We start from the raw sequence: 23,302 nt of genomic DNA on the forward strand, positions 1-23,302 counted from the left end.
ATAACAGTGTCTTCCTGGCGTGAACAGTGTCTTCCTGGAAACCCTACATTTTCTGCAAAAGAGACTGACAAACGCTTGCACATACTTTGGCCCACTGGCTCCAGAGATCAGGCACATGATGCACCCCCTGAAGGCTCTGCTGGGTCATGTCAAGCAAGGTGTGTGCAGAAAACATAGAAACTTGGCAGCAGTGGGGATTCTCCTGGCACTCACTTCCTTGCATAGCTGCTGCTACACTCAGTAGGAGAATGCAAGCACAGACACAGCCCATTGGATTCGCTGGCACCAGTCACAGGAGGAAACAGAAAAGTATCGCCATTCTTTCCATTCCAGTGTTCCATCCAGAGATTCATCAGCTCACCTGCATAGCCTCCAACATTTCATATGGAAAACAGGTGCACGCTTGTGTAACACTCCTGTTTTCATACCAAGGATCCCTGCTGCTGAAGCTGCTACTCCACTGGCTGCATGCTGCATTTGTTTACCCCTCTTTCACTGATGCAAAAGCAAAAGGGATTTTTTTAACATATATTAGGAAAACAGAATTGTTTTATAATCTGTTATCAGTTGTTCAAAATATATCTTAGCACTTGCAGCAAGCAAAATGTCATAACTGTTTCTTTCACAGGCTTTCACAGGTGTTTATCTAATGAACTGCAACAGCTTCCAGTGTTTCTGACCTTGTATGCTACTCCCTCTCAGACTTTGCTGTGTCTTGCTTTCTAGTGACTCAACTTGATATTACAAATATGTGAAACTTTCTCAACACAAGAAAAGCGCCAAAATCTTGTTTATGATTGGGAGGGGGGAAAAGAGCAGACGTGAATGTTCAAAGTGAAGTCTCTCTCACATGATGTCATTCCTGTCAACTTTTACTCTTGCTGCTTAGATGCTTACCTTGCTTCTGAGTAGTCCTATGGACATACACATGGAAATGATCTGATTTCTGAATAAAAGCCATTTAACCAAGAACCTGTGTCTTGCTGCAATGGTCCAGGGATCTGTCTGCCATATCTTGTCATCCATAGCCTGACACAAAATAGCAGACGGTGCACTGGTGTTGTGCCTCAGCAGGTTCGTCATCTATCCCTTATTTCAATGAACTGATCCTTAATAGTATTAAAAGGTAGCAGTCCAATATTTTACGTGAGGCACCATAACCTCAGAAAGTATTGCAATGTATATATTGTATAATACGGTGTAAGGAGAGTATATTCTAATAAACTACCATTCATGCTCTGGTTCATGATCCCACAACACATTGCTTATTTTGGAGTTCTTCAGGTGGCAGACCTATGCCTTAATATCCGTATTTGCACATGTCTATGAGAGGTTGATTAATCTGATTTTTATCCCAATTATGAGCCCCGTGGCGCAGAGTGGCAAGTGTTGGGAAAAAGGGTTAAAATAGCTTAAAATCAGAGGTGCAATGGATCTTTAATCAATAGAGAGTCAGAGCATCAGTTTGCTTTTAAAATCATTTACTTCTAAAGGAAAAAGGTACACAGGATTGCTACAAAACAACAAAGCTTAAGACTACATCTTGCTAACCACGAGTACAGACAAAGAGATAGATAGGAAGGAATGGAGGTTCTTCCTCCGTCTTCTTGACCCTAGAAAGAAAGTCACCTGACCTATTGATCAATAACAGTTTACAAACACTCCAGTTTCCTGGGCTTGCAGATCATTGGCTATTGGCTTTGAGCCAGGTTCCTCTTCCAGGTCAATCTAAACAATAGCATGGTAGGTAAACACATTATCCCCATAATGACTGAATGTCAGACCTTGCAGCCTATATATTCCAACACCCCTTCTCAAGGTCTAGCATGGAAGTCATCATGCATTCATATCTAACAAACATCATTCAACTTTTGTCTCAGCATTAGGATCAAACATATTCAACATTTCACGAAGATACTCAAACTTAGTTTTAGACAGTGGTTTAGTCAGGATATCGGCCACCATCTCATCTGTACGACAATGTTCAATCTCGATCAGACCCTTCTGGTACATATCTCTCACAAGTTCACATTTAAGTCCAATAGATCTGCTTCTCGCTTTGGTACTTTCTCCTTTGCATATGCTAATACATGCTTGATTGCCCTCAAACATAACTACAGGTATAGGTTCGTTTATTCCAAAGTCTTTTAGGAGGTTGAAGATCCACTTTAGTTCACTGCAGGCACTTGCTGCTGACACACATTCAGCTTCTGCTGTAGATTGTGCTACAATGGTTTGTTTCCTGCTAGTCCAGTCTATCAGTCCATCTCCATAAAAGAATAGATATCCGCTGGTTGATTTGTAGTCACTTGATTCTTCTCCCCAATTGGCGTCCATATATCCAACCAGTCTTGGTTTCTCAGATGGCGAGATTCTGAGCTTTAGGTCTGCTGTTCCTTTCAGGTATCTTGCTAGTTTCTTTATCGCGTTCCAATCATGATGATTAGGAGAACTTACTTTTCTGCATAAGATGCTCACAGCTGCTGTTATATCAGGTCTTGTGGTTTTGCTCAAGTACAGAAGTTTTCCAACTGCTTCTCTGTATTCACCAGTATTCCTAAGTGGTTGTCCATCCCTTTCTTTCAAGTAATCAGGTTCAAGTGGTATACTTGTTGTATTGCAGTTCTTCATGCCTACAGATTCTACAAAGTCCAATATTTTTCTTTTCTGACTCAAGAGAAAGGTTCCATCTTCAAGTCTGTCCAACTGAATTCCGAGATAGTACTTGGCTTTTCCGATTCTCTTTACTTCCATCTCTGTGTTTAGTCCATCAACTATTTCTTTGATGTCTTTTCTATCTTGGCACGAAACTATCAAATCATCTACATAAACAAGAAGGTACTGGTATTGTCCATTTTTAACTCTGGTGTACAGACATGGTTCAGCTTTTCCTTGCTTGAATCCTTGCTTTTGTAGTAGCCCTGATATTTTGTCATACCAGGCTCTTGCTGCTTGCTTTAAGCCATATAGACCTTTGTTGAGCTTGAACACATGATCTTCCCTTCCTTTGATCTGGAAACCTTCAGGTTGCTCCATATAGATTTCCTCAGATAATTCTCTGTTGAGAAAGGCTGCCTTTATATCCAGGTGCTCTACTATCATGTTTCTTGATGCTGCAACACTGAGTAGTGTCCTGAACGTTGCATGGTTGATAACTGGTGCAAAAGTCTCAAAATAGTCAGTTCCATATTCCTGGGAGAATCCTTTGGCTACTAAATGTGCCTTGTGTTTCTCAACAGTTCCATCAGCATTGTGATTGATTTTGAACACCCATTTGCATCCAACAGGTTTTCTGTCTGGAGGTAAATTTGTAAGAGTCCATACTTGTTTTGTATTTATGGATTGCAGTTCTTCTTCCATTGCTTCAATCCATTTGTCTCTTTCATCTGCAGGTAGTTTGCATATATCTTTCCAGTTCTTAGGTTCTTTGACAAGTTGCACAGTTTCACAGACTCCATACTTATTTGGTGAGTTTCCTTTGTTGCTTCTTTCTGATCGTCTCACAGTGGTTGCTGCTTCTGTCTCCTCTGGTCCAGCCCCTGCTTCCCCTTCGGTTTGGGTAATCTCTTGAGAAGATGGACTTGCTGGTTTCCCGGGTGTCACTGCAGGTAACCAATCGACCAATTCTACAGGAGCAGTTTCTATATCACTTGGATCAGTTGTCACTTTGGATTCAGTTGTATTAGAATCATGTAATAAATAGTTTTCATCCACATACACCACGTTCTGTTCTTTGACTCTGCGCTCTTGAGGATTGTAAATTCTGTATCCCTTTCCGCCACTGGCATACCCTACAATTAGTCCAACTTCAGCTCGAGGATCAAGCTTTCCTCTCCTTTTCTTTGGCATAAAAGCATAGGCCTTGGAACCAAATACTTTGATGTGCTTCAGAGCTGGCTTCTTGCCAAACCAGGCTTCAAATGGAGTAATGCCTGTCACCTTTGAAGGTACTCTGTTGTGTAGGTAAACTGCTGTGTTCACAGCTTCAGCCCATAATGCATTGGGTAATCCAGAATGTATAAGCATAGATCTGCACATTTCCTGTATAGTCCTATTCAGTCTCTCAAAACATCCATTTTGTTGTGGGGAGTGAGGTATAGTTACTTTATGCTCAATGCCTTCAAATTGCAAAAACTTCTTAAATTCTGTATTGCAATATTCTCCACCACCATCAGTATGTAGGCTTTGAGGTGCTTTGCCAAACTTATTCTTAACTGTGGCAACAAAACATTGGAATTTCTCAAATGTTTCATCTTTGCTCTTCATCAGATATACAATGCTATACCTCGTTTTACTTTCAGTAAAAGTTGCAAAATACTTGTTGCCGCCAAGAGATGGCGCTAGTGGACCAACAAGATCAGAGTATACAGTCTCTAGAAGTTCCTCATTATGAGTAGTGGACTTTCCTGTGTAGCTTGGGCTAGTTCCCTTTGCTTTAAGACAGGTTTCACATTTCTCTCTTGCTTTATCACAAACAGGAACAAAGATTCCACAGTCCTTTAACAACTTCTCAACACTTTGCATGCTGCGATGTGCTAGTTTATTATGCCATGAATACAGGCACCTGTGGTGATCACAAACACCTTGGCTAGTTTGACACATTTGTCCTTCACCATCATCAACAACTGCTGAATCTTCACTAACATCTACAACATAATGAAGTCCATTTCTCTCTTCCACCACAAATTCAAAACCAGATTCCTTTCCAAAAATCATGCTTTCATCTGATTTGTCCTTAAGAATCACCACATAATTATTTTCCACGAGTTTCTTAGTTGAGATCAAGTTCTCTGCTGCTTCAGGAATCAGTGCTACATTTTGCAGTTTAACATCCACAATATCCCCATTGGTTGTAAGCATCTTAATTGGCACTGTTCCAACTCCTTCCACATGAAGTGGTTGTTTGTTTGTTTGCAAAAGTCTGGGTCTATTCTCAGTATCAAGTTCACAAAAGGATTCACGATATTTACTTACATGCATAGAGCTTCCACTATCGACTAGGTATCGTTTCTTATTATCAACATCCTCAACATCACAGCTATTTCGAGCAGTCCTCTGAGCATATCTGCCACTGCCCTGTTTGCAGTCTCTGGAGAAATGATTCCCCCCACATGAAAAACAATTAATTCTCCTGCCTCTAGGCCCACGTCTCAAATTTAAAACAGCCATTCCATCAGGCACAGTCTCGAGATCATTTGCTTGTCTGAAGTCCGTTTCCTCTCTCAAAATTGACAATAATTGCTCTAATGTTAAGTTCTCCTTGTGTCTCAAAAAAATCGCAAGATTGTTGTAGCTGGCTGGCAGACTCTTTAAAATAGCAATAATAGTATCTTGGTCAGTAGGCGCTTGCCCCAGTTCTTCCAATTGATTATAAATTGCCATGAACTTTTTCAGTTGGGCAGGTAATGAACCCCCTTCCTTCATTTTAAAATCAAACAATTGAGTCTTTAGGTATGGGGTTTTGCTGGACGTTTGTCCTTCATACTTTTTCTTCAGAAACTCAAGCATAGCTTTAGCAGTTTTAAAGGTGTGTAGGTTTGGGATTTCATGGGGAGCCACTGAGGTCATAATTAAGTTTTTGGCTAAGCCATCGTGCCTAGTGAAAAAAGCTTTCTCCTGAGGATCTGCTGGCATGTCTTTATTTAGAATATCCTCTGCATTGTACATTTCCAATTGATTTGTTAATAAAGCGAGCCACCAGGGATAATTATCCTTGTTTAAATGTGGCATACTGAAAACTCCTGGGGTAGGTTCAAACAGCTTCCATGTACTCACGATCCCTTGGTCTGGAGTGGTCATCTTGGAGCTTTGAAAGGCAGGCAGAATCAGGCACACGCAGGGTTAAAGGCTTCTTTCTCAGCTTGCAGGCGGCTGCAGCACTTTTGTTGCTCCGAGAATGAGAGGGAAAATAATTCAAACTGTTCTCAGCTGCAGTTTCTCAATGCAAAACTTGTTCTCGGAAGAACTTCCAGACAGCAAGATCTAAAAGTTTCCTTTTCCAGTCACCATTGAGAGCAGCAGGAAAAGGGTTTGGTTTAAAAATAAATCTGAGCCTCTGTGCCTATTAGCTTAGTCTCTCTAAAGATCCATTCAAAAATCGTTTGCTTGCATTGCAAAACAAACCAACAAACCATAAAGCTCGGCTACCAAATTTGTTGGGGAAAAGGGTTAAAATAGCTTAAACGTCAGAGGTGCAATGGATCTTGAATCAATAGAGAGTCAGAGCATCAGTTTGCTTTTAAAATCATTTACTTCTAAAGGGAAAAGGTACACAGGATTGCTACAAAACAAAGCTTAAGACTACATCTTGCTAACCACGAGTACAGACAAAGATAGATAGGAAGGAATGGAGATTCTTCCTCCGTCTTCTTGACCCTAGAAAGGAAGTCACCTGGCCTATTGACCAATAACAGTTTACAAACACTCTCCAGTTTCCCGGGCTTGCAGATTATTGGCTTTGAGCCAGGTTCCCCTTCCAGGTCAATCTAAACAATAGCATGGTAGGTAAACACATTAACCCGATAATGACTGAATGTCAGACCTTGCAGCCTATATATTCCAACAGTAAGCTGCAGTACTGCAGTTGAAGCTCTGCTCATGGCCTGAGTTCGATCCTGGCAGAAGCTGGGTTCAGATAACCAGCTCATGGTTGACTCAGAGCGGAACCACAAGTGACAAAAGGCACAGGTTGGACACTTGTCAGCTTCCCTCAAGTTTTGATGGGAAATGTAGGCAGCTTGGCGGAATGTTGGACAAGTGACAGTTGAAAAGTCCATTGGACAGCAGTTGGAGAGCCAAGCTGCAAGACTAGGATGCCTACATTTCCCATCAAAACTTGAGGGGAGCTGACAAGTGTCCAATCTGTGCCTTTTGTCACTTGTAGTTCTGCTCTCAGCCTTCCATCCTTCCGAGGTCGGTAAAATGAGTACCCAGTTTCCTGAAGGTAAAGTGTAGATGACTGGGGAAGGCAATGGCAAACCACCCCATAAAAAGTCTGCCAAGAAAACGTCTCCTCCTATGAGTCAGTAATGACTCGGTGCTTGCACAGGGGACTACCTTTACCTTTACTCTCCAAGAAATTCGGGAGGACATAGCCTCCCTTCCCTACTCCACTTTTATCTTCTAAGCTTGCCAACTCTGGGTTGGGGAATTCCTGGATATTTGGAGGGTGAAGTCTGGGGACAGTGGGGTTTGGAGAGGGGAAGGAGCTCAGTGGGATATAATGCCAAAGAGTCTGTCTTCCAAAGCAGCCGTTTTCTCCAGGGGAACTGATTGCTGTTGTCTGGAGAGCAGTTGTAATCCTGTGAGCTCTCCAGGCCTCACCAGGAAACTCTGTGTGAGGTAAATTAAGAGAAAAGGGACTAACCCAAGGCAGAATGGGGATTTGGATTTTCCAAACTGTAGGCCAACAGTCTGACTCAACACCCCACTGGCTTCAGAGATCATGATGTATCAACATCATACATCCATTTACCCTAGAAATCCAGAGAAGGTCGCTAAATCCTGAAACATGACAACTATGCATTTAAACTGTAACCAAAACAGAGAGAAAAAGAAAAGAACAAAACAGCTCTTACACATTCAGTTTGCTTTGTGGACAAAGAGTGGGTGCAGGACAACTGTTTCAAGGGGCCTCTTTATGATCATCGTTTTGTACACACAGGCAATAGAAAGTACTCCAGAAGCCAAAGCCTTTCCATTTGGTTTGGTGTGACACAATATTTTCTCACATTTAAAAATATCTTCTCCAAGATGTTTTTGTCATTTCAGTCTGTATTTGTCAATTCACCACCATAATAATAGGTGATAGCCTGTCTCCTGGGAGTTGTGCCTGCCCTTCGAAATGGCATGAGAAGTTTATATGTAGACCACAGCCTGGAAGAGGTTGAAAATCATCCCCCCACCCCACCCCCGAGATTCCTGGGAATTGTACTTCTGTGAGAAGGGTAGGACTGGGAGGAATGTTGGAGAAATCAGCCCTCTTGTCAAAGTAGAATTCCTAGATTTCTTGGGCAGAAATCATGATGGTTACATTAGTATACAATAGGTTTGCCAGCCTCCAGGTAGTGGCTGGAGATCTCCTGGAATTACAACTGGTCTCTAGGCCACAGAGATCAGTTCACCTGGAGAAAATGGCTACTTTTGGGGTGAGCTCTATGGAATTATGCCATGCCAAGGTCCTTTCCTTCCCCAAACCCTACTTTCTCCATGTTTCTCCAGGTTTCATCCCCCAGATCTCCAGGAATTTCCCAACTTGGAGCTGGCAACCCTAGTATACAACCAATATCATATTGCAGCACAATTGTACCCTGGTCAGCAGTGTTCCCGCTAATGTGAGCACGTGAGCAATCGCTCACAGATTCTGACTCCTCCGCTCACAGATTCTCAGCTGTAGCTCACAGATACTAACCTTCAGGTGGCCCCGCCCTCCCAGTCAGCCAGCATCTGCAGGTGGGCCCTATAGGGATGGAGCAGGGATGGAGCCTCATCCCACTTCTCTCCTCCCTTCCTGGATGTGGCTGGTTTGGCCCCCAGGGTGGTGCCAAAGAACACCTCCAGCCACTGCTGGCTCTCTAGCTGGGGAACAGAGCAGAGCTGAGTGATCGGGTCTGGCCTGACCCATGCAGCCTGAAATCGCTAGGATCCCCTCAGCCCCAGAGAGCAGAGGAGAGAAGGTAGCGCCTCAGCCACCACCATGGTGAAGGCATCATTTTACGTGGCCTTGGTGCAGAAGGAGGCTGAAGAAGTAAGCATTGACTCACAAAAGCTCATCTTGACATAAATGTGCTAGTCTTTAAGGTGCCATTGTGTGTTGCTTTATTTTGTAGCAACAGACTAATACAACTACCCCTTTGTAATCAGCATGACATATCCATTTTTATACAGAAGTATACTCTGATTTTTGTGGCCTTTTCACCTAATGGCTTTTATCGTTAAATTGTTTTGATTGTAATCAAAACAATTTGATTGTAATTTTTTTTTTAAGGAGGTGCACTCAAAACTTTAATAAAAGTTGTTGTTTTGGCTCACAAAGTAGATTTTTAGCTCACAACACTGCAAAGCTTAGAGGGAACATTGCCCAGTTATTTGTTCCATTTGTATATTCCAGAGAGCTCAGAAAAGCATACATTGGCTTTTCCTGGTTTATCCTTGAAACTACTCTGTGAGGGAGGTTGGCCGGAGGGAAAAGTGACAGAGGCTGCTCCGTGGAGCTGCACAGCGCGTAGGGTTGCCAGGGCCAGGTCGGGAAATTCCTGGAGATTTTGGGGTCGGAGCCTGAAGAGGGTGGGGTTTGGGGAGGTGAGGGGTCTCAGTGGGGTATAATGCCATAGAGTTCACCCTTCAAAGCAACCATTTTCTCCAGGGGAACTGATCTCTGTTGGCGAGAGATCAGTTGTAATTCCGGAAGATCTCCAGCTATCACCTGGAAGCTGGCAAACCTACGATGCAGTGGTTTGAAACTGGTCTTCCCAAGCCTTGTCTGCCACGTTAAGCACCTCACCATAGTCAGGGCCTTTACCATAATTATTGTAAGTCTATAGAATGACTCCTCTGATCAGCCATAGAGAACTTCTGGTTTTCTAACTTTTCAGAGGATGAAAAATTTCTTCCAGAGAGTTACTGCTGCTAAGTGCGTTGCTGATGGTGCCCAATGTGCTTTGTTTGTTGATTTTTTTACTTGTTGTATTGGCATCTTTGCTGCTTTATTTTGTGGGAAACCCTCTGGGAGTTTTGGAAATATCCATGTTTTAAGCAAACAAATAAAATTTTTAAAAAGCCTATTGTATGTTTGCAGTCTGCACTGGCTTGGGCTCGTGCTTCAGCCAAATGCCTCAACTTCAACAGCCTGTTGATCCTGCTGCCCATTTGCCGGAACCTTCTTTCCTTCCTGAGGGGCACCTGTTCAGTAAGTATGAAACCAGGCCCACTTAACGCCATCAATTTTCAGGGGTAAAAAGACTGTCATCTCAGGGCAAGGGTAAAGCTGAGATGATGGTTTGTTTCTAAAGACAGTCCTTAGAAGGAATTTCCACTTTTAGAATCTCGTTCAATTAGCAGCACTATCTTTATGCAGTAGGGTTGCCAACTCAGGTTGGGAAATTCCTGGGGATTTGGGGGTAAACCCTGGGGAGGTCAGGGTTTGCAGAAGGGAAGGGCCTTAGCAGGATATATCTTAGAGTTCAACTTCCAAAGCAGCCATTTCCTCCAGGGGAACTGATCTATGTACTCTGGAGATCAGTTGTAATTCCGGGGATCTCTGGGCCACATCTGGAGGTTGGCAAGTCTATTATGTAGAGTTAGGGTTGCCAGCCTCCAGGTGGTGGCTGGAGATCTCCCGGAATTATGTCTGATCTCCAGGCAACAGAAATGAATTCCCCTGGAGAAAATGGCTACTTTGGAGGGTGAACTCTATGGCATTATACACCACTGAGGCTACTCCCCTCCCTGATCCCCACCCTCTTTAGCTCCACCCCCCAAATCTCCTGGAAATTCACAACCCAGAGCTGGCTACCCTATGTAGAGTTACTGCAGTCTATGGATTTAGACTGCAATAATTATGCTATAAGACTGCACTATAAGAAAAGAGGAATATACAAAGTAAAAGTTATAAATAAATACATTAGATAGTTCCTAAGTTGTGGCCCTATGTTCACAAGCAGCTAATATATTATAAAACAATTTAAAACTAAAAATATGCACATAACTATAAAACAATATAATTACAAACACCAACTGTAAAACTTATTTCTAGCTCCCCCCCCCCCAAAACTTGGTATTTATTTTGGAGGGAACTACCTGGTACTGAACAAATAATGTGTTTCTAAGCTTGTGTTTACTAAGATAACATGAATGTATGGAGCCAGGGAGACATGTAGGGGAGAATCAGAAGAGGGAGGGGTATTTAATCTGATGTTTGCTGGCTGATTTTTCCTTCCATTCCCCCCCCTCCCTCCATTTTGTCCTCAGTTGGGCTTACTTCAAATTTCAGAGTGCAGCTGGGAAAGAAAAAATTTAAAACAATAATAGGGAGACATTTGTTGGGGCGGGGGACCAGTGGACAAAGAAGAGGTTTTTTTTCTTCTGCTCTCTCATTTTTCTCTATACTGCACTTGCCTTAGATAGAAAATGTGGGTTGGAAATCCTATGGTTTATATGTTGTTAATAAATTCAACAACTGTAGCCACCCTTTTTTGTGCTTTCATTCAGTGTTGCAGGCGTACCATGAGGAAGCAACTGGATCACAACCTGACTTTTCACAAGCTGGTAGCTTACATGATCATCCTGCACTCAGGTGTGCTGACTTTTGCTATGCCATAACCAGGGTTTTTTTCAGGGGGAACGCGGGGGAATGGAGTTCCGGAACCTCTTGAAAATGGTCACATGGCTGGTGGCCCCGCCCCCTGATCTCCAGACAGTTTAGATTGCCCTCCGCGCCGCTGGAGGGGCACGGAGGGCAATCTCAACTCCCCTCTGTCTGGAGATCAGGGGGCGGGCCCCCCGGCCGTGTGACCATTTTCTCCAAGGGCAACCCACTGAGTTCCACCACCTCTTTTCCCAGAAGAAAAGCTCTGGCCATAACTGAATAAGAGAATCCCTTGAGGTGCGCCGCAAATGCTCAGAATGCAATATTTGGAGGAAATTTGTTGGAGGGATGTCACCAACAGAATATTAGTGAATTTACAGGGAAAAATTGCTGACCACATTCTAAATTTTATTCTATTTCAGATTACTTTCCAGTTTAAAAAAGGATTCAGAGGTCACGTTCATAGTTAATTTGACACATTAATATCCTTTTTGAACAACCTTAAGACATATTTTATTTTAAATCTCCAAAACCAGAGTGTTTGGCGTATTGTTGGGATAGGACCAGAAAGATTTAAGTTCAAATCCACATTCTACTCTACAGCCGTCTAGGTGACCCTGGGCTTTTCACCATTTTTCAACTACCCCTCATTGATAGGGGGGTTATCAGAATAACATGAAGGGGTGTGTATATGGTGAGAGGTATGCAGGCAACCTTAAGATCCATGGAGGAAGGTCAGGATAAAAATCTAATGTAATAATATATACATTTCAAAAGCATGTTTTCTATGTCTGATTTGGATTTCTAAGTTTTCATCTCACACCAAACAGTCACAGCTCCAGTCATCTTTCCACTTAGAACTACTTGTGGGCTGAAAAAGGAAGGAAACAATCACATACATGGGAACGAGCCCAAAGGCCTTTGTCCCAGGCACTCTTCTCTTGCCTGAAGGGTAGGGTTGCCAATGCCAACTCAGGGTTGGGATGTTCTTGGAGATTGGGGGGGGGGTGGAGTCTAGGGAGAAGATGGATCCAGCCCCCAAAGCAACTGTTTTCTCCCGGGGAAATAACCTCTGTTGTCTGGAGATCAGATGTAATTCTGAGAGATCTCCAGGCCTCATCTGGAGGTTGCCAATCCTACTGAAGGGCAACCAACCACTAGGCTTTTTAGCACTAGTTGGCTAGTAGGAGGAGGAAGAGGCTCATCTACTTGTTGGAGTCTGGGCAACTGTTGAGGTGGGTTGACTGCAAGGAACTGGCTCAGTTTTACCTTCTCCTCCACCCCTCCAGCTATTCACGTCATTGCTCACCTGTGCAACTTTGAGTGGTACAACGATGCCCAGCAAGCGACAGACAAAAGCTTGGCTTCTGTCCTTTCTCAATTGCACCTGAATGACGGGCTGTGGCTGAACCCGATCCATTCCAACACTACAGTGAGTGCCAGACCAACCCTGGTCATTAGCAGTGATTCTCTTAAATTTTGCCAGCACTCAAGTACAAGGGCAGGAGGTTGGACTAGATGGTCTGTATGGCCCCTTCCAACTCTACGATTCTATGATTCTATGAAGTAGGCTCATAGTCAAGTAGCAGAGCATGTGCTTTGGAATTCAGAAGGTCCCAATTCCTTGTATCTCCCTCTAATTAAAAGATGTCCTGCAGCTGGCAAGAGGCTTTTCCTGAGACCTTGACAAGCCACATTAGAACTACATAGACCAACAATCTAGTTTAGTGTAAGACAGCTTCCTGTTATCAAGAAGAAATCTCATTGGATGTCTTAGAAGTTCTTACCCTTTTTATATTATTTTACTATATTAGCAGTGAAATCCTAAGCAGAGTTACTCCAGTCTAAGCCCATTGATTGACTGGAGTAACTCTGCTTTGGATTCCGCTGTAAATTGTACAAAGAAATGACAATTTGTTCATGCTCAAAGGTCCCCAGTTTTATGGACTTCTGATTATTGACACAACATCTAATTGTAGTGGAATTCACTGCTAAGTTGACAATCACTAGCTTAGATAGCTTTAAAAAGGAGTAATAGACAGATTCAAGAACAGCAGATCTGTCAATGGCTATGAACCATGATAATTAAACTGAAACCTCCAGAGTCAGAGGCATTCTACCTCTGAATATCAGATATCAGGGGAGAACAGTTACCTTTGGGCCCTTCTTGTGGGCTTCCCAGAGGCATCTGAGTGGTCACGGCGGGAGACAGGATGCTGGGTGAGATGGAGCTTTGGCCTTATCCAGCAGGGCGGTTCTTATATTATGAGGGCAGGTCCCAGGACTTAGCTCAAGTGAGCAAGGCACAACATAAATTTTGTCTATACGTCCCCAGCAGCTCGTTCTCCCTTTTCTCCCACTTGCAGACACCTTTGTATGTGGCGTTCACCACCATCCCAGGCTTGACTGGCGTGATAATCACTTTGGTTCTGATCCTTATGGTCACCTCTTCTGTGAAATTGATCCGCCGGAGCTACTTTGAGGTCTTCTGGTACACCCATCACCTCTTCGTCATCTATTTTGTAGGCCTCGTCATCCATGGCATTGCGTAAGGCTAACTCAGAGAAATGCACCTGTATCTACTGCTGGCAGCAGCTGGAATCTTGGCTGCCGTGTTCTTTATGAACCTGCCTCTGGAGATGCAGGCACAGGATCATAAAGAAATATGAGAGAGATACTGCAGTACCAGGAGCCGTCACAAACTGTTATGTACTGGGTTAATGATGACGAGGGAGGGAGAACACAGTAAGCTGCCTTCCACGGAATCAGACCATTGGTTCATCAGAGTTACTATTGTCTCCTAAGCAGGGCTTTTTTTCAGCAGGAACGCGGTGGAACGGAGTTCCGGAACTTCTTGCAAATGGTCACATGGCCGGTGGCCCCGCCCCCTGATCTCCAGACAGAGGGGAGTTTAGATTGAGGGCAATCTAAACTCCCCTCTGTCTGGAGATCAGGGGGTGGGGCCACCGGCCATGTGACCATTTTCTCTGAGGGCAACCCACTGAGTTCCACCACCTCTTTTCCCAGAAAAAAAGCCCTGCTCCTAAGTCTGGCAGTGGCTCTTCAGGTCTCAGGTAGAAGTCTTTCACATAATCTATGGGCTGATCCTTTTAAACTGGAGATGCCAATTGAAGCTGTGACGTCCTGCGTATAAAGCAGATGCTCTAGCCACAGCTCCTCTCAAAAAAGTTGGATGCTTAGAGAGATTTGACTTGGTCCATATTTATCATGCCAATGTGCATCTTCTTTCCCGCAGCTGAGCTAGCCATCATCTCATTTTCCCTTGAGGTGCAAAGAACACCTTTGATGATTTCTTCCTTTTTCCAGAGGTGTTGTCCGTGGACAAACAACAGAAAGCCTGAAGGAGCATAAGCCAAAGGATTGTGCACCCCACTATATGGAGTGGGATCGAGAAAGCAGCCGTCACAGCTGCAAAGAGCCTGAGTTTGGGAGTATCCCTGCTGAGGTAAGAATATGAGCCCACTATTCAGCTGACTAGGCTAAAAAGCAGGGCTTTTTTTCAGCAGGAATGCGGTGGAACGGAGTCCCGGCACCTCTTAAAAATGGTCACATGGCCGGTGTCCCCGCCCCCTGGTCTCCAGACAGAGGGGAGTTTAGATTGCCCCACGCTGCTGAGCAGTGTGGAGGGCAATCTAAACTCCCCTGTCTGGAGATCAGGGGGCAGGGACACCGGCCATGTGATCATTTTTACCGAGGGAAATTTAAACTTTAAAAAACTTCCCCCTTGTTCCAGCTGACCCAAAGTGATGTCATTGTGTGGTCCTGAGTTCCACCACCTCTTTTCCCAGAAAAAAACCCTGCTAAAAAGCATAGATATACCAATGCTTCTCTTTGTCCAGTACATTCTGGAGGGAAATTTAGACCGGGTTCTTGCAACAAAGCAGCCCAAGTTAGAGTGTATCAGATCTTTTTCTTTTTTCTTTTTAATAAATTTTATTGAGAATGTTTAGAGGCAAAAGATAAAACTAGCAAAAAATTGGAAAAAGAAAGAAAGATAAAAATACAAGGATAATAATAATAATAATAATAATATATAAAAGAAAAATATAGAGAAATATAAAGAGGTGACTTCTGATTTTCTCTACGACAAATACAAGTAAAATTACAAGCTTAACGCTTACTCTATAATTACAAAAAGTAAGTTTCTCCTTTTTCTATTATCTAATTTCTCTCCCCTGCCCTGCTTAATCATCAAATCTACAAGTCATCAGTTCATTTTTTCCCGTTTCATGCAAAACCTATAAGGGGTTTCCAGGTAACAATAAATGTAGATAATGTCTTTTCTCTGATTAAAGAAGTAAGTTTAGCCATCTCTGCAAATTCCATCATGTTCACCAACCATTCCTCTGTTGTAGGTATTGTCAAACGTTTCCATTTTTGTTTGTATAATAATCTCGCTGCTGTTGTCGTATATAAAAATAAAGTTCCATGACTTTTTTCTAGCTCTCTGTCCATTAGACCCAAAAAGAAAAGCCTCTGGCAAATATATCCTTCTGTTATCAAATCTTCTTTAAGTTTCATTTTACAATCCTCTTGAGAGAAATCTAATATGTCACAATATGTTAACCATTTATGTTTAGTTATCATTTCTCATCTGTAGAATGCCTCTATTGTTATTCTTTCTGTGGCAAAATATATAGAGACAATAATTAAACCTTCAGAGATTTGATATTGAGTAAAGTTCTTTCCATTTTAATTTCTGCTTAAGGCAATAGCCGTATGAGCAGTACTAGATAGATAGAGCTGGATCAAGGTTAATTATTCAAAAAACCATTCAAGAAAACATGTTTAAATTCTCAATGCCTTTGAGTACCATTCAAAGGCAAACAAACAAGGTACAAGGAAATTCCAAATTCCAATTTCATCCATAATTGGGTTTGTTGAGGAATATGTGGGACCTGATCCATGGAGTCCAGTATGAGGGAAGTACTGAGATTATGGAGGAAGGCAGTTTACACAAAAGTGCGAAAACTCTCTGAAATGTGGTGGCCCCTTTAACCTAGGTGTGTCTCTGGTTTTTCTTTGAAGTCCTGGAAGTGGGTTTTGGCTCCACTGATTCTCTATGTCTTCGAACGAGTCTTGCGGTTTTGGCGTTCTTGTCAGAAGGTGGTTGTCACCAAGGTAAGCATCGGTGCTCCCTCCCTGCTCACTGTTTTCAAGTGGGATACGTTCATGAAGGCTGTCTTGGGAGTTCCATTCTGGTGCTTCAGCTGTAGCCCAAGGAAGTCAGGAAAAGTTTTTCATTCCCTCCACCTCAACCTTTCCTCCAGGACTTTAGAAGAGAATGCTGGGTGGACTGAAGTTGTCTATTAGTAGTATTTCCTTTGGGATGGTTGATAAGTTTGGCTTGTTGATAAGTTGAGGCACTTCCTTCTGCCGTATTGCAGGGTAAATTTGCTTGTGTGCCAATGCATGAATGCCTTTGCCCATGCATGACCATCATGGTGGAATTGGTCACTCATGTTCTCTTATTCTGTGAACTATATCAAGAGGAAAGGGCTTGTTTTATACTGCCTCTCTTGTCTAAATTTAACCCTTTGCAGTCCTATCTCTAGACCAGAAATCTTGCGCAACTTCCTTTTAGAAGGCACTCAGTGCTCAGTGACTTATGCTGTGGCCAGATTCTGTTCCTTAGCCATTAGGAAATGCAGACTCCTTTTAGCTGAAAATGTGGTATAATTGCTTTTGCCATTTTTTCTTTTATCTTCACTGTTTTTATTTCATCAGTTCTTCCAGCACTAATGCTCTGATCTTATTGTTATGCCCTGATGTAATAACTTATTTTCTATCGCAGATTTGTTTTGTTTTACTGGCTTTTGCTGTAATAATAAATGACTGTTTGGCTTGTCCTCTAAATCTGAATGCCTGCCATATTTGGATTGGGAAGAAATATTTGTTTGGATGTGATTGGGCAGGGATTCACTCGAGTAAACTGAAGCTGCTGTCTGTCTGACCATCTTCTGCAGCAGTGAGCCTCTACCCTGTTAGCGATATACTCTGATCACAGGTCACTCAGTGAGGGTGGGAGCGATCTGCGCATGTTCTGAGATGCTGAGAAGAAAATCCCAGTTAAGGGAAGACTGGAGATTCTGTGTCAGACAGTGGCTTTCAAAACGGGCTTCTGTCAGTTACATGGAAGCTTATTTGTATGTAACAACTCTATTCTCATATGCAGCAGGAAAGTACATGTAGTGGGAACTAAGTTTTTGCGTAGCTTGGCATGTGGAGTTTAATAAGGAGCTAAACTGTGTTTTTTTTAAAAATAAATGGACAAGAAAAAAAATCAAAAATGAAGAGGAATAGCGTCTGTCTTACTCTGTCATTTCCCCTCCCATCTGGTTAGGAAAAAATCCAGCATATGTGGTTTTGATGAAGGTGAGTGGCACTTTGATGCTTGCTTGTGCAATGGGAAGAAGCTTAAAATAAACTGAATTCTATCTGGCCTCCAAAACTGGGAAGCTCTAAGTTATTTTGCTTCACTGTCAGGCTTTTGTTTTTAGGTTGTCAAACACCCTTCAAAAGTGCTTGAACTGCAGATGAACATGAAGGGCTTCAGGATGGAAGTGGGGCAATATGTTTTCCTGAACTGCCCCTCTGTCTCCCGCTGGGAATGGCATCCGTTCACCCTCACATCTGCACCGGAGGAGAACTTCTTCTCTGTCCACATCCGGGCAGCAGGTGACTGGACAGAGTCTCTAATTGATACCTTTGAGCAGCAGAAACCAAAGATACCCAGGTGAGCAGAAGCAGGAGTATTACATGGATTGGCAGTGAATGTATATCTTGAATGTGTGTCAGTAAAGCATGGGGAAATCTGAGAACCAGAGATGTAACTGAACAGCATCAGCCACTGTCAAAAATCGGGGCTTCAATATTCTGCATAGCTCCTTGCCCTTTCTGACAGTTTGCAGATGAAGTATACACCAGCTTCAAAGCAAGATATTTAATTAGAAGAATACGAAAAAGCAGAAAGTGCAATGTTTCGTCAGTGAATCAGTTAGATTCATTAATTCAAAACGCACAAGGGTGCCTAAAACGTGGCAGCTAATTTTTTAAAATTATGTCAATATAAACAATTATAAAAATTGTGGGCAACATTCCACCTTTCACATAGGGTTGAATCCAGCGTTTTCCACTAATGGAAGGCATTTGTCAGTGGAACTGAACTTTCTTGGCCTTCCCCCTTCTCCTGCAGCCCACTGATCTTCCTGAAATGCTGATTGTGGAGGACAGAGGACCTCCTGGAATGGCACAAGGGGCAAATGGCAGCAGGAAGGGCAAATGGCAGAAATTAGAATTCCTTTCCATTACAGTCAGCTTTAGTCTGGATCCAACCCCGACTCTTGAAGGGCTGGAAGGATGCCTTATGATAGCATGTGTAATCTAAAAACAAGTTGTTTTTTTCTTTAGATGCATTGTTTCATTTGGAATGCATAGCAGTGCCGATTGAATGAATGAATTCAGTAAAGCTCATATGAGTACGATTTTTAAAATCGCTTTAATGTGGAAATACCCTCAAATGTTCTAATTGTGGAATTCAGATTTCTTAAATAGTAGAGTGTTTATGGTGATTTGGCTTTGTATTTCGTGCAATTGTCAAAGGGGCAGAGAAGGCAAGTGGCTCTTTTCATATATTCAGGATCAAGGTGGATGGCCCCTTTGGCACAGCCAGCGAGGACGTGTTCCAGTACGAGGCGGCCATGCTGGTGGGAGCAGGGATTGGGGTGACACCCTTTGCCTCAGTGCTGAAGTCCATTTGGTACAAGCTCCAGCATGCTGATCAGAACCTCAAAACCAAAAAGGTAACTTGGGGTGAAGGTGGGGCTGCTGTGTTACCCAGGGACCTATTTCTTCTTAGCCCATTCACAAGAGAATGCTAGTTTTTAAGTCGCACTGAGCAAAAAACCTAGAACTCTCTGCCATCTCATGCTAGAAACAGATTGTTTTTAAGAGCCCTGGTGACACTATAAGAGGAACATCACCGCCATGCTCATCCTGTTTATCATTTTTAGTAAAATAGGATTTGCAGGTTTCTGCAGTGTTTCCAAAACATGCAATGCCCCTTTGACCAAAAATGAATAGTAAGGCGAAAAATAGAATGTAAAAACTATGATCCCATCATATTTTCAAGTCTCTTCAATCTTCTTGTCCGCCTCCAAACTCATCATCTCTCTTTGTACGTATGGGTTCCTAGATTTACTTCTACTGGATATGCCGGGAGACTGGGTCCTTTGGCTGGTTCAAGGATCTGCTAGCCTCCCTGGAACAGGAGATGGAGCTCTCTGCCAAAGCAGGTCTCTTGAGCTACCACCTCTTCCTCACTGGCTGGAGTGGCAGTATGGTGAGTTGCACAGGCAGAACACGTGAAGCTCCCTTTTAATAGCTGGCAGGACTGATGAGACCTATTTGCCATTTCCAAAAACCTCTGAAACCTGATTGATGCACCAAGAAATGCATTACTTTGTAATAATTTGCCACTTTCCTTGCCTTGAAAGATAGCCTAGGGCATCCCTTAGTTTCCTTGAGAACACCAAGCCAGTGCCTGAACCCTCACCAGACACCGTTTTCACACTCTTAATGGTTGAAACGGTTTTAGAAGCAAGAATGAAAGCCAAAGATGTAACAATATTATTACATATATATCCATGTAAACCCAACAATTGCTTTCAAAACCACAGTTCCTTGGGAAGAGGAAATAAGCCCACTTCAGAAGGGGTGATTTAGAGAGGAGAAGCAGTGTAAGGGGAAGTGCACATTTCCTGCGCACTATTTTTCCTTTCCAAATTGCCTCCCAAATCAGTATTTCCCCCTACAGAGGTGTCTTTCAAGATTTAAAAATGATCCTTGAATGAGGGTAGGAAAGCAACAGGGGATGAGGCATTTGGAGTAGAGAATTGGTGGACTGGAAAAGGACTTTGAGCGTCTTCTCTCCCCAGCCTTTTGGCTCTCAAAATCATCTCCCCTAAAAAAAGCGGACATTGATCTTTTGTAGGCACGTAGCCTTTCATTCCACCCTGGGATTTCTAGGATGCTGAATTTTGCATTAATACCCAATTTTGCACTTGAACGGCAGCATTACAGAATGCACACAATCAAGCTTGTATTTTCCCCAAATCTGGGTGTCCTAAGCCATGAACTAGCTTATTTCCACAAGCGTTGACTATGAAGGTTGTTGTGGGTTTTCCGGGATGTATTGCTGTGGTCTTGGCATTGTAGTTCCCGACGTTTCGCCAGCAGCTGTGGCTGGCATCTTCAGAGGTGTAGCACCGAAAGACAGAGATCTCTCAGTGTCACAGTGTGGAAAAGATGTTGGCAGGTCAATGCCAAGACCACGGCAATACATCCCGGAAAACCCACAACAACCATCGTTCTCCAGCCGTGAAAGCCTTCGACAATACATCGTTGACTATGAAGGTTCAGCAAGCTCTAGCATCTGAAAAACCAGTTTCAGCCAGTGGTTTGGAATGCTTGCTGCGTTCTTGTTGACATCTGGCTAATTTTAGCTGCCTTTCTTTGCTGAGAATCTAGGTTGGTCATGCAGCACTCCATGTGGACACAGCTACAGATATGGTGACAGGCCTAAGGCAAAAAACTTCCTTTGGTAGGCCCATATGGAGCAATGAATTTTCAATGGTAGCAGCTGCACATCCCAAGTGAGTATTTGTTGTCCGGTGTACCAAGGTGCTAGACCTGAGATTAACTACAAAGATTGTCCACTTTCTGGTTCTCCTGGTTTCTGGCTCCTCTGTGCTAACAACAACAGTCCTGGGGGAGAGAATGATGTAAGCTGCTTTGGACCCCAATCAAGAATGATGGAGTATGAGTGAAGTAAATTAATAAAATCAAGGAAACCCCAAGGTCTATGCTCTACATAAATGATGCAAAATGCACACTTTTGCATAACATTCTGCTTTGCCAGGCAAGGAGCTGTACAGATGAGTAATGAAGCAGCTGTATTATCTGCAGTGATTCTCTGTGGTCTAAGGAAGAGGATTTTCCCAGTTCTCCTGCCTGAGACATTTAAAGGCATAGACCTTTCATGCAAAGCATGGAGTTTTCTATTGAACTATAGACCCTTCTGAAGCCTTTACCCTGATCACTGAATTGGGACTCCTAAGGTTTGAAAGGATAATTCTGCACTACAACCAACACACTTATTTTATGCAAGTTTAAACATGTTTTTTTCCAAAGCTTGGTGAAGAAGCTGAGAATTCTGTCTTTGAGATTCCTAGCTCTGCTTTCAAACCCAGTTCCTTGGAAAAATAAGAGTTTTATGAGTGTGGTATAGATAGAACTTGATACATGCCTAGCAAGGACATTTTTAGGGGGCTGGGTGGTAAAGCGATGGTAGGAGAGGCAGGTTTCCAGGGGCAGGCCAACAGTATCTTTGTTTGCTTCTCTCTACGAATAACCGATATAATTATGCAAATTAGCAATGTACGCATTCGCACTTTGCATAAATGCTTTATATTTGCAGGTCTGTGGTGGGTGTTTTCCTGTGTGGACCAGGGCCCCTGGCTAAATCTCTGCAGAAGTGCTGCCATCAACACTCCAGCCTGGATCCTAGAAAGATCCAGTTCTACTTCAATAAAGAGAATTTCTAGAGCACTGGGGTCCAGTCAGAGTGCCTTGCAATAAGCCACAGACTGAACAGCTGCAGCAATTCCTCAAACTGAATCAGGAGGACTACTGCTTCTGCTACTACTACTGAATTGGAAGTTAAAGCAAAATCCTCTTTCTCCTCTACTTGGATTGTGATTTCTGTGTCAAAGTTCCCAATTTTGGCAGATGCGAACCAGTTCCTATTCCACGGATTTTTTGGGGGTGTAAATTAAGTATCAACAAATCATCATCAGTTCCGGCAATGCTGTTACTTTTTGGTGAATGTAACAAAAACAATTTGCTGAATAACAAAACAATTTATCTTACCAAGACAGGATCAAAAGCATGGGTTGTGTACCAGAATATTACACTATATAATAGTCTCATGCATTTCAACCTCAATCCACCAAGGACAAGCCTCTGTGACAATATGAAAAACATATTTTGCTGCTATGTTTTGATCAGTTACAGACTGGCATCTCCCATATATCATTTTGTTTTTAAATGCATGTTTTAATTGTTGTAAATTGCTTTGTGAACAGCCTTGTCAAAAGACTGCCCTGTATTGAATTAACTTACAAGTTTTTTAAAATAATAAAAAAAATGAAAGCAGAGATGTTGATGAAGCTAAATGCTTGGAAAGCTAAATTCAGGGGCCAATTTCAATTTTTTAAAAAGAAATATGTTCCGAACAGAATGAATCAAATGGATAATGCTCCAACCATCAAGCATAAAAGCAAAAATTATCAGATACAACGTCCCCACCCCTTCATGATGATAGAGCACAGGAATAGGTTGGGGCACTGTAAAATGTCACATTACGGCATGGCCAGTGCAGGCTGAGCATATGCTGGTAGGTATAAACACCAATCACTTGATATTCTATATTTGATGGGTGGTTTGTATGAGCCCAGAACTTCCTCCTTGGATTCACCATGCATCCATGATCCATTTACCTTTCAAAGATGGACCTCTCTCTCCAAAATGTTTTCTAATCTCCTTTTAAAGTCATCTAAAGCTAACATCCTGTGGCAGGGAGCTCCACCAGTTAATTATGCATCATGTACAGAAATACTTCCTTTGGGCGTCCTCAGTTAATGGTTGATCAACTTCAGTGGGCGCCCCTGAATTCCAGCACTGTGGGAGAACTCTAGCCACTCTCTCTGCACCCTCAATTATCTTATAAACCTCCGTCATATCCCTGCTTAGTCACATCTTCAGACTCCCAGTTGGCTGTGAAACAACCTTCTGTTAAAAGTTCATCAATGTGGTACCCGACTCATTTCCTGGAAATTCATGAAAATCTTTTTTGGTCCAGCTTTTACTGAAGGTGGCAAGCATTGGAGAAACTTAACCAGTGTATTTTATCTTTCC

At 42.8% G+C, this 23,302-nt stretch overlaps 1 protein-coding gene across 1 annotated transcript in view; it reads left to right on the forward strand.

Moving 5' to 3' along the window:
* Positions 1-22,169, forward strand: part of NOX1 (NADPH oxidase 1) — a 35,403-nt gene extending 13,234 nt beyond the window's left edge. Inside the window, exons 3-13 of the mRNA XM_054996535.1 lie at positions 9,797-9,907; positions 11,209-11,293; positions 12,595-12,737; positions 13,672-13,853; positions 14,633-14,771; positions 16,355-16,447; positions 17,827-18,062; positions 18,966-19,128; positions 19,521-19,667; positions 20,855-20,979; positions 21,804-22,169. Of these exons, the coding sequence (XP_054852510.1) occupies positions 9,797-9,907; positions 11,209-11,293; positions 12,595-12,737; positions 13,672-13,853; positions 14,633-14,771; positions 16,355-16,447; positions 17,827-18,062; positions 18,966-19,128; positions 19,521-19,667; positions 20,855-20,979; positions 21,804-21,930 (1,551 nt within the window). The 3' untranslated portion in view covers positions 21,931-22,169. The remainder of the gene's footprint in view (positions 1-9,796; positions 9,908-11,208; positions 11,294-12,594; positions 12,738-13,671; positions 13,854-14,632; positions 14,772-16,354; positions 16,448-17,826; positions 18,063-18,965; positions 19,129-19,520; positions 19,668-20,854; positions 20,980-21,803) is intronic.
* The last annotated feature ends 1,133 nt before the right edge of the window (positions 22,170-23,302 follow it).

The sequence above is a fragment of the Eublepharis macularius genome, chromosome 13 (assembly GCF_028583425.1).
Source record: "Eublepharis macularius isolate TG4126 chromosome 13, MPM_Emac_v1.0, whole genome shotgun sequence".
NCBI lineage: Eukaryota > Metazoa > Chordata > Lepidosauria > Squamata > Eublepharidae > Eublepharis > Eublepharis macularius.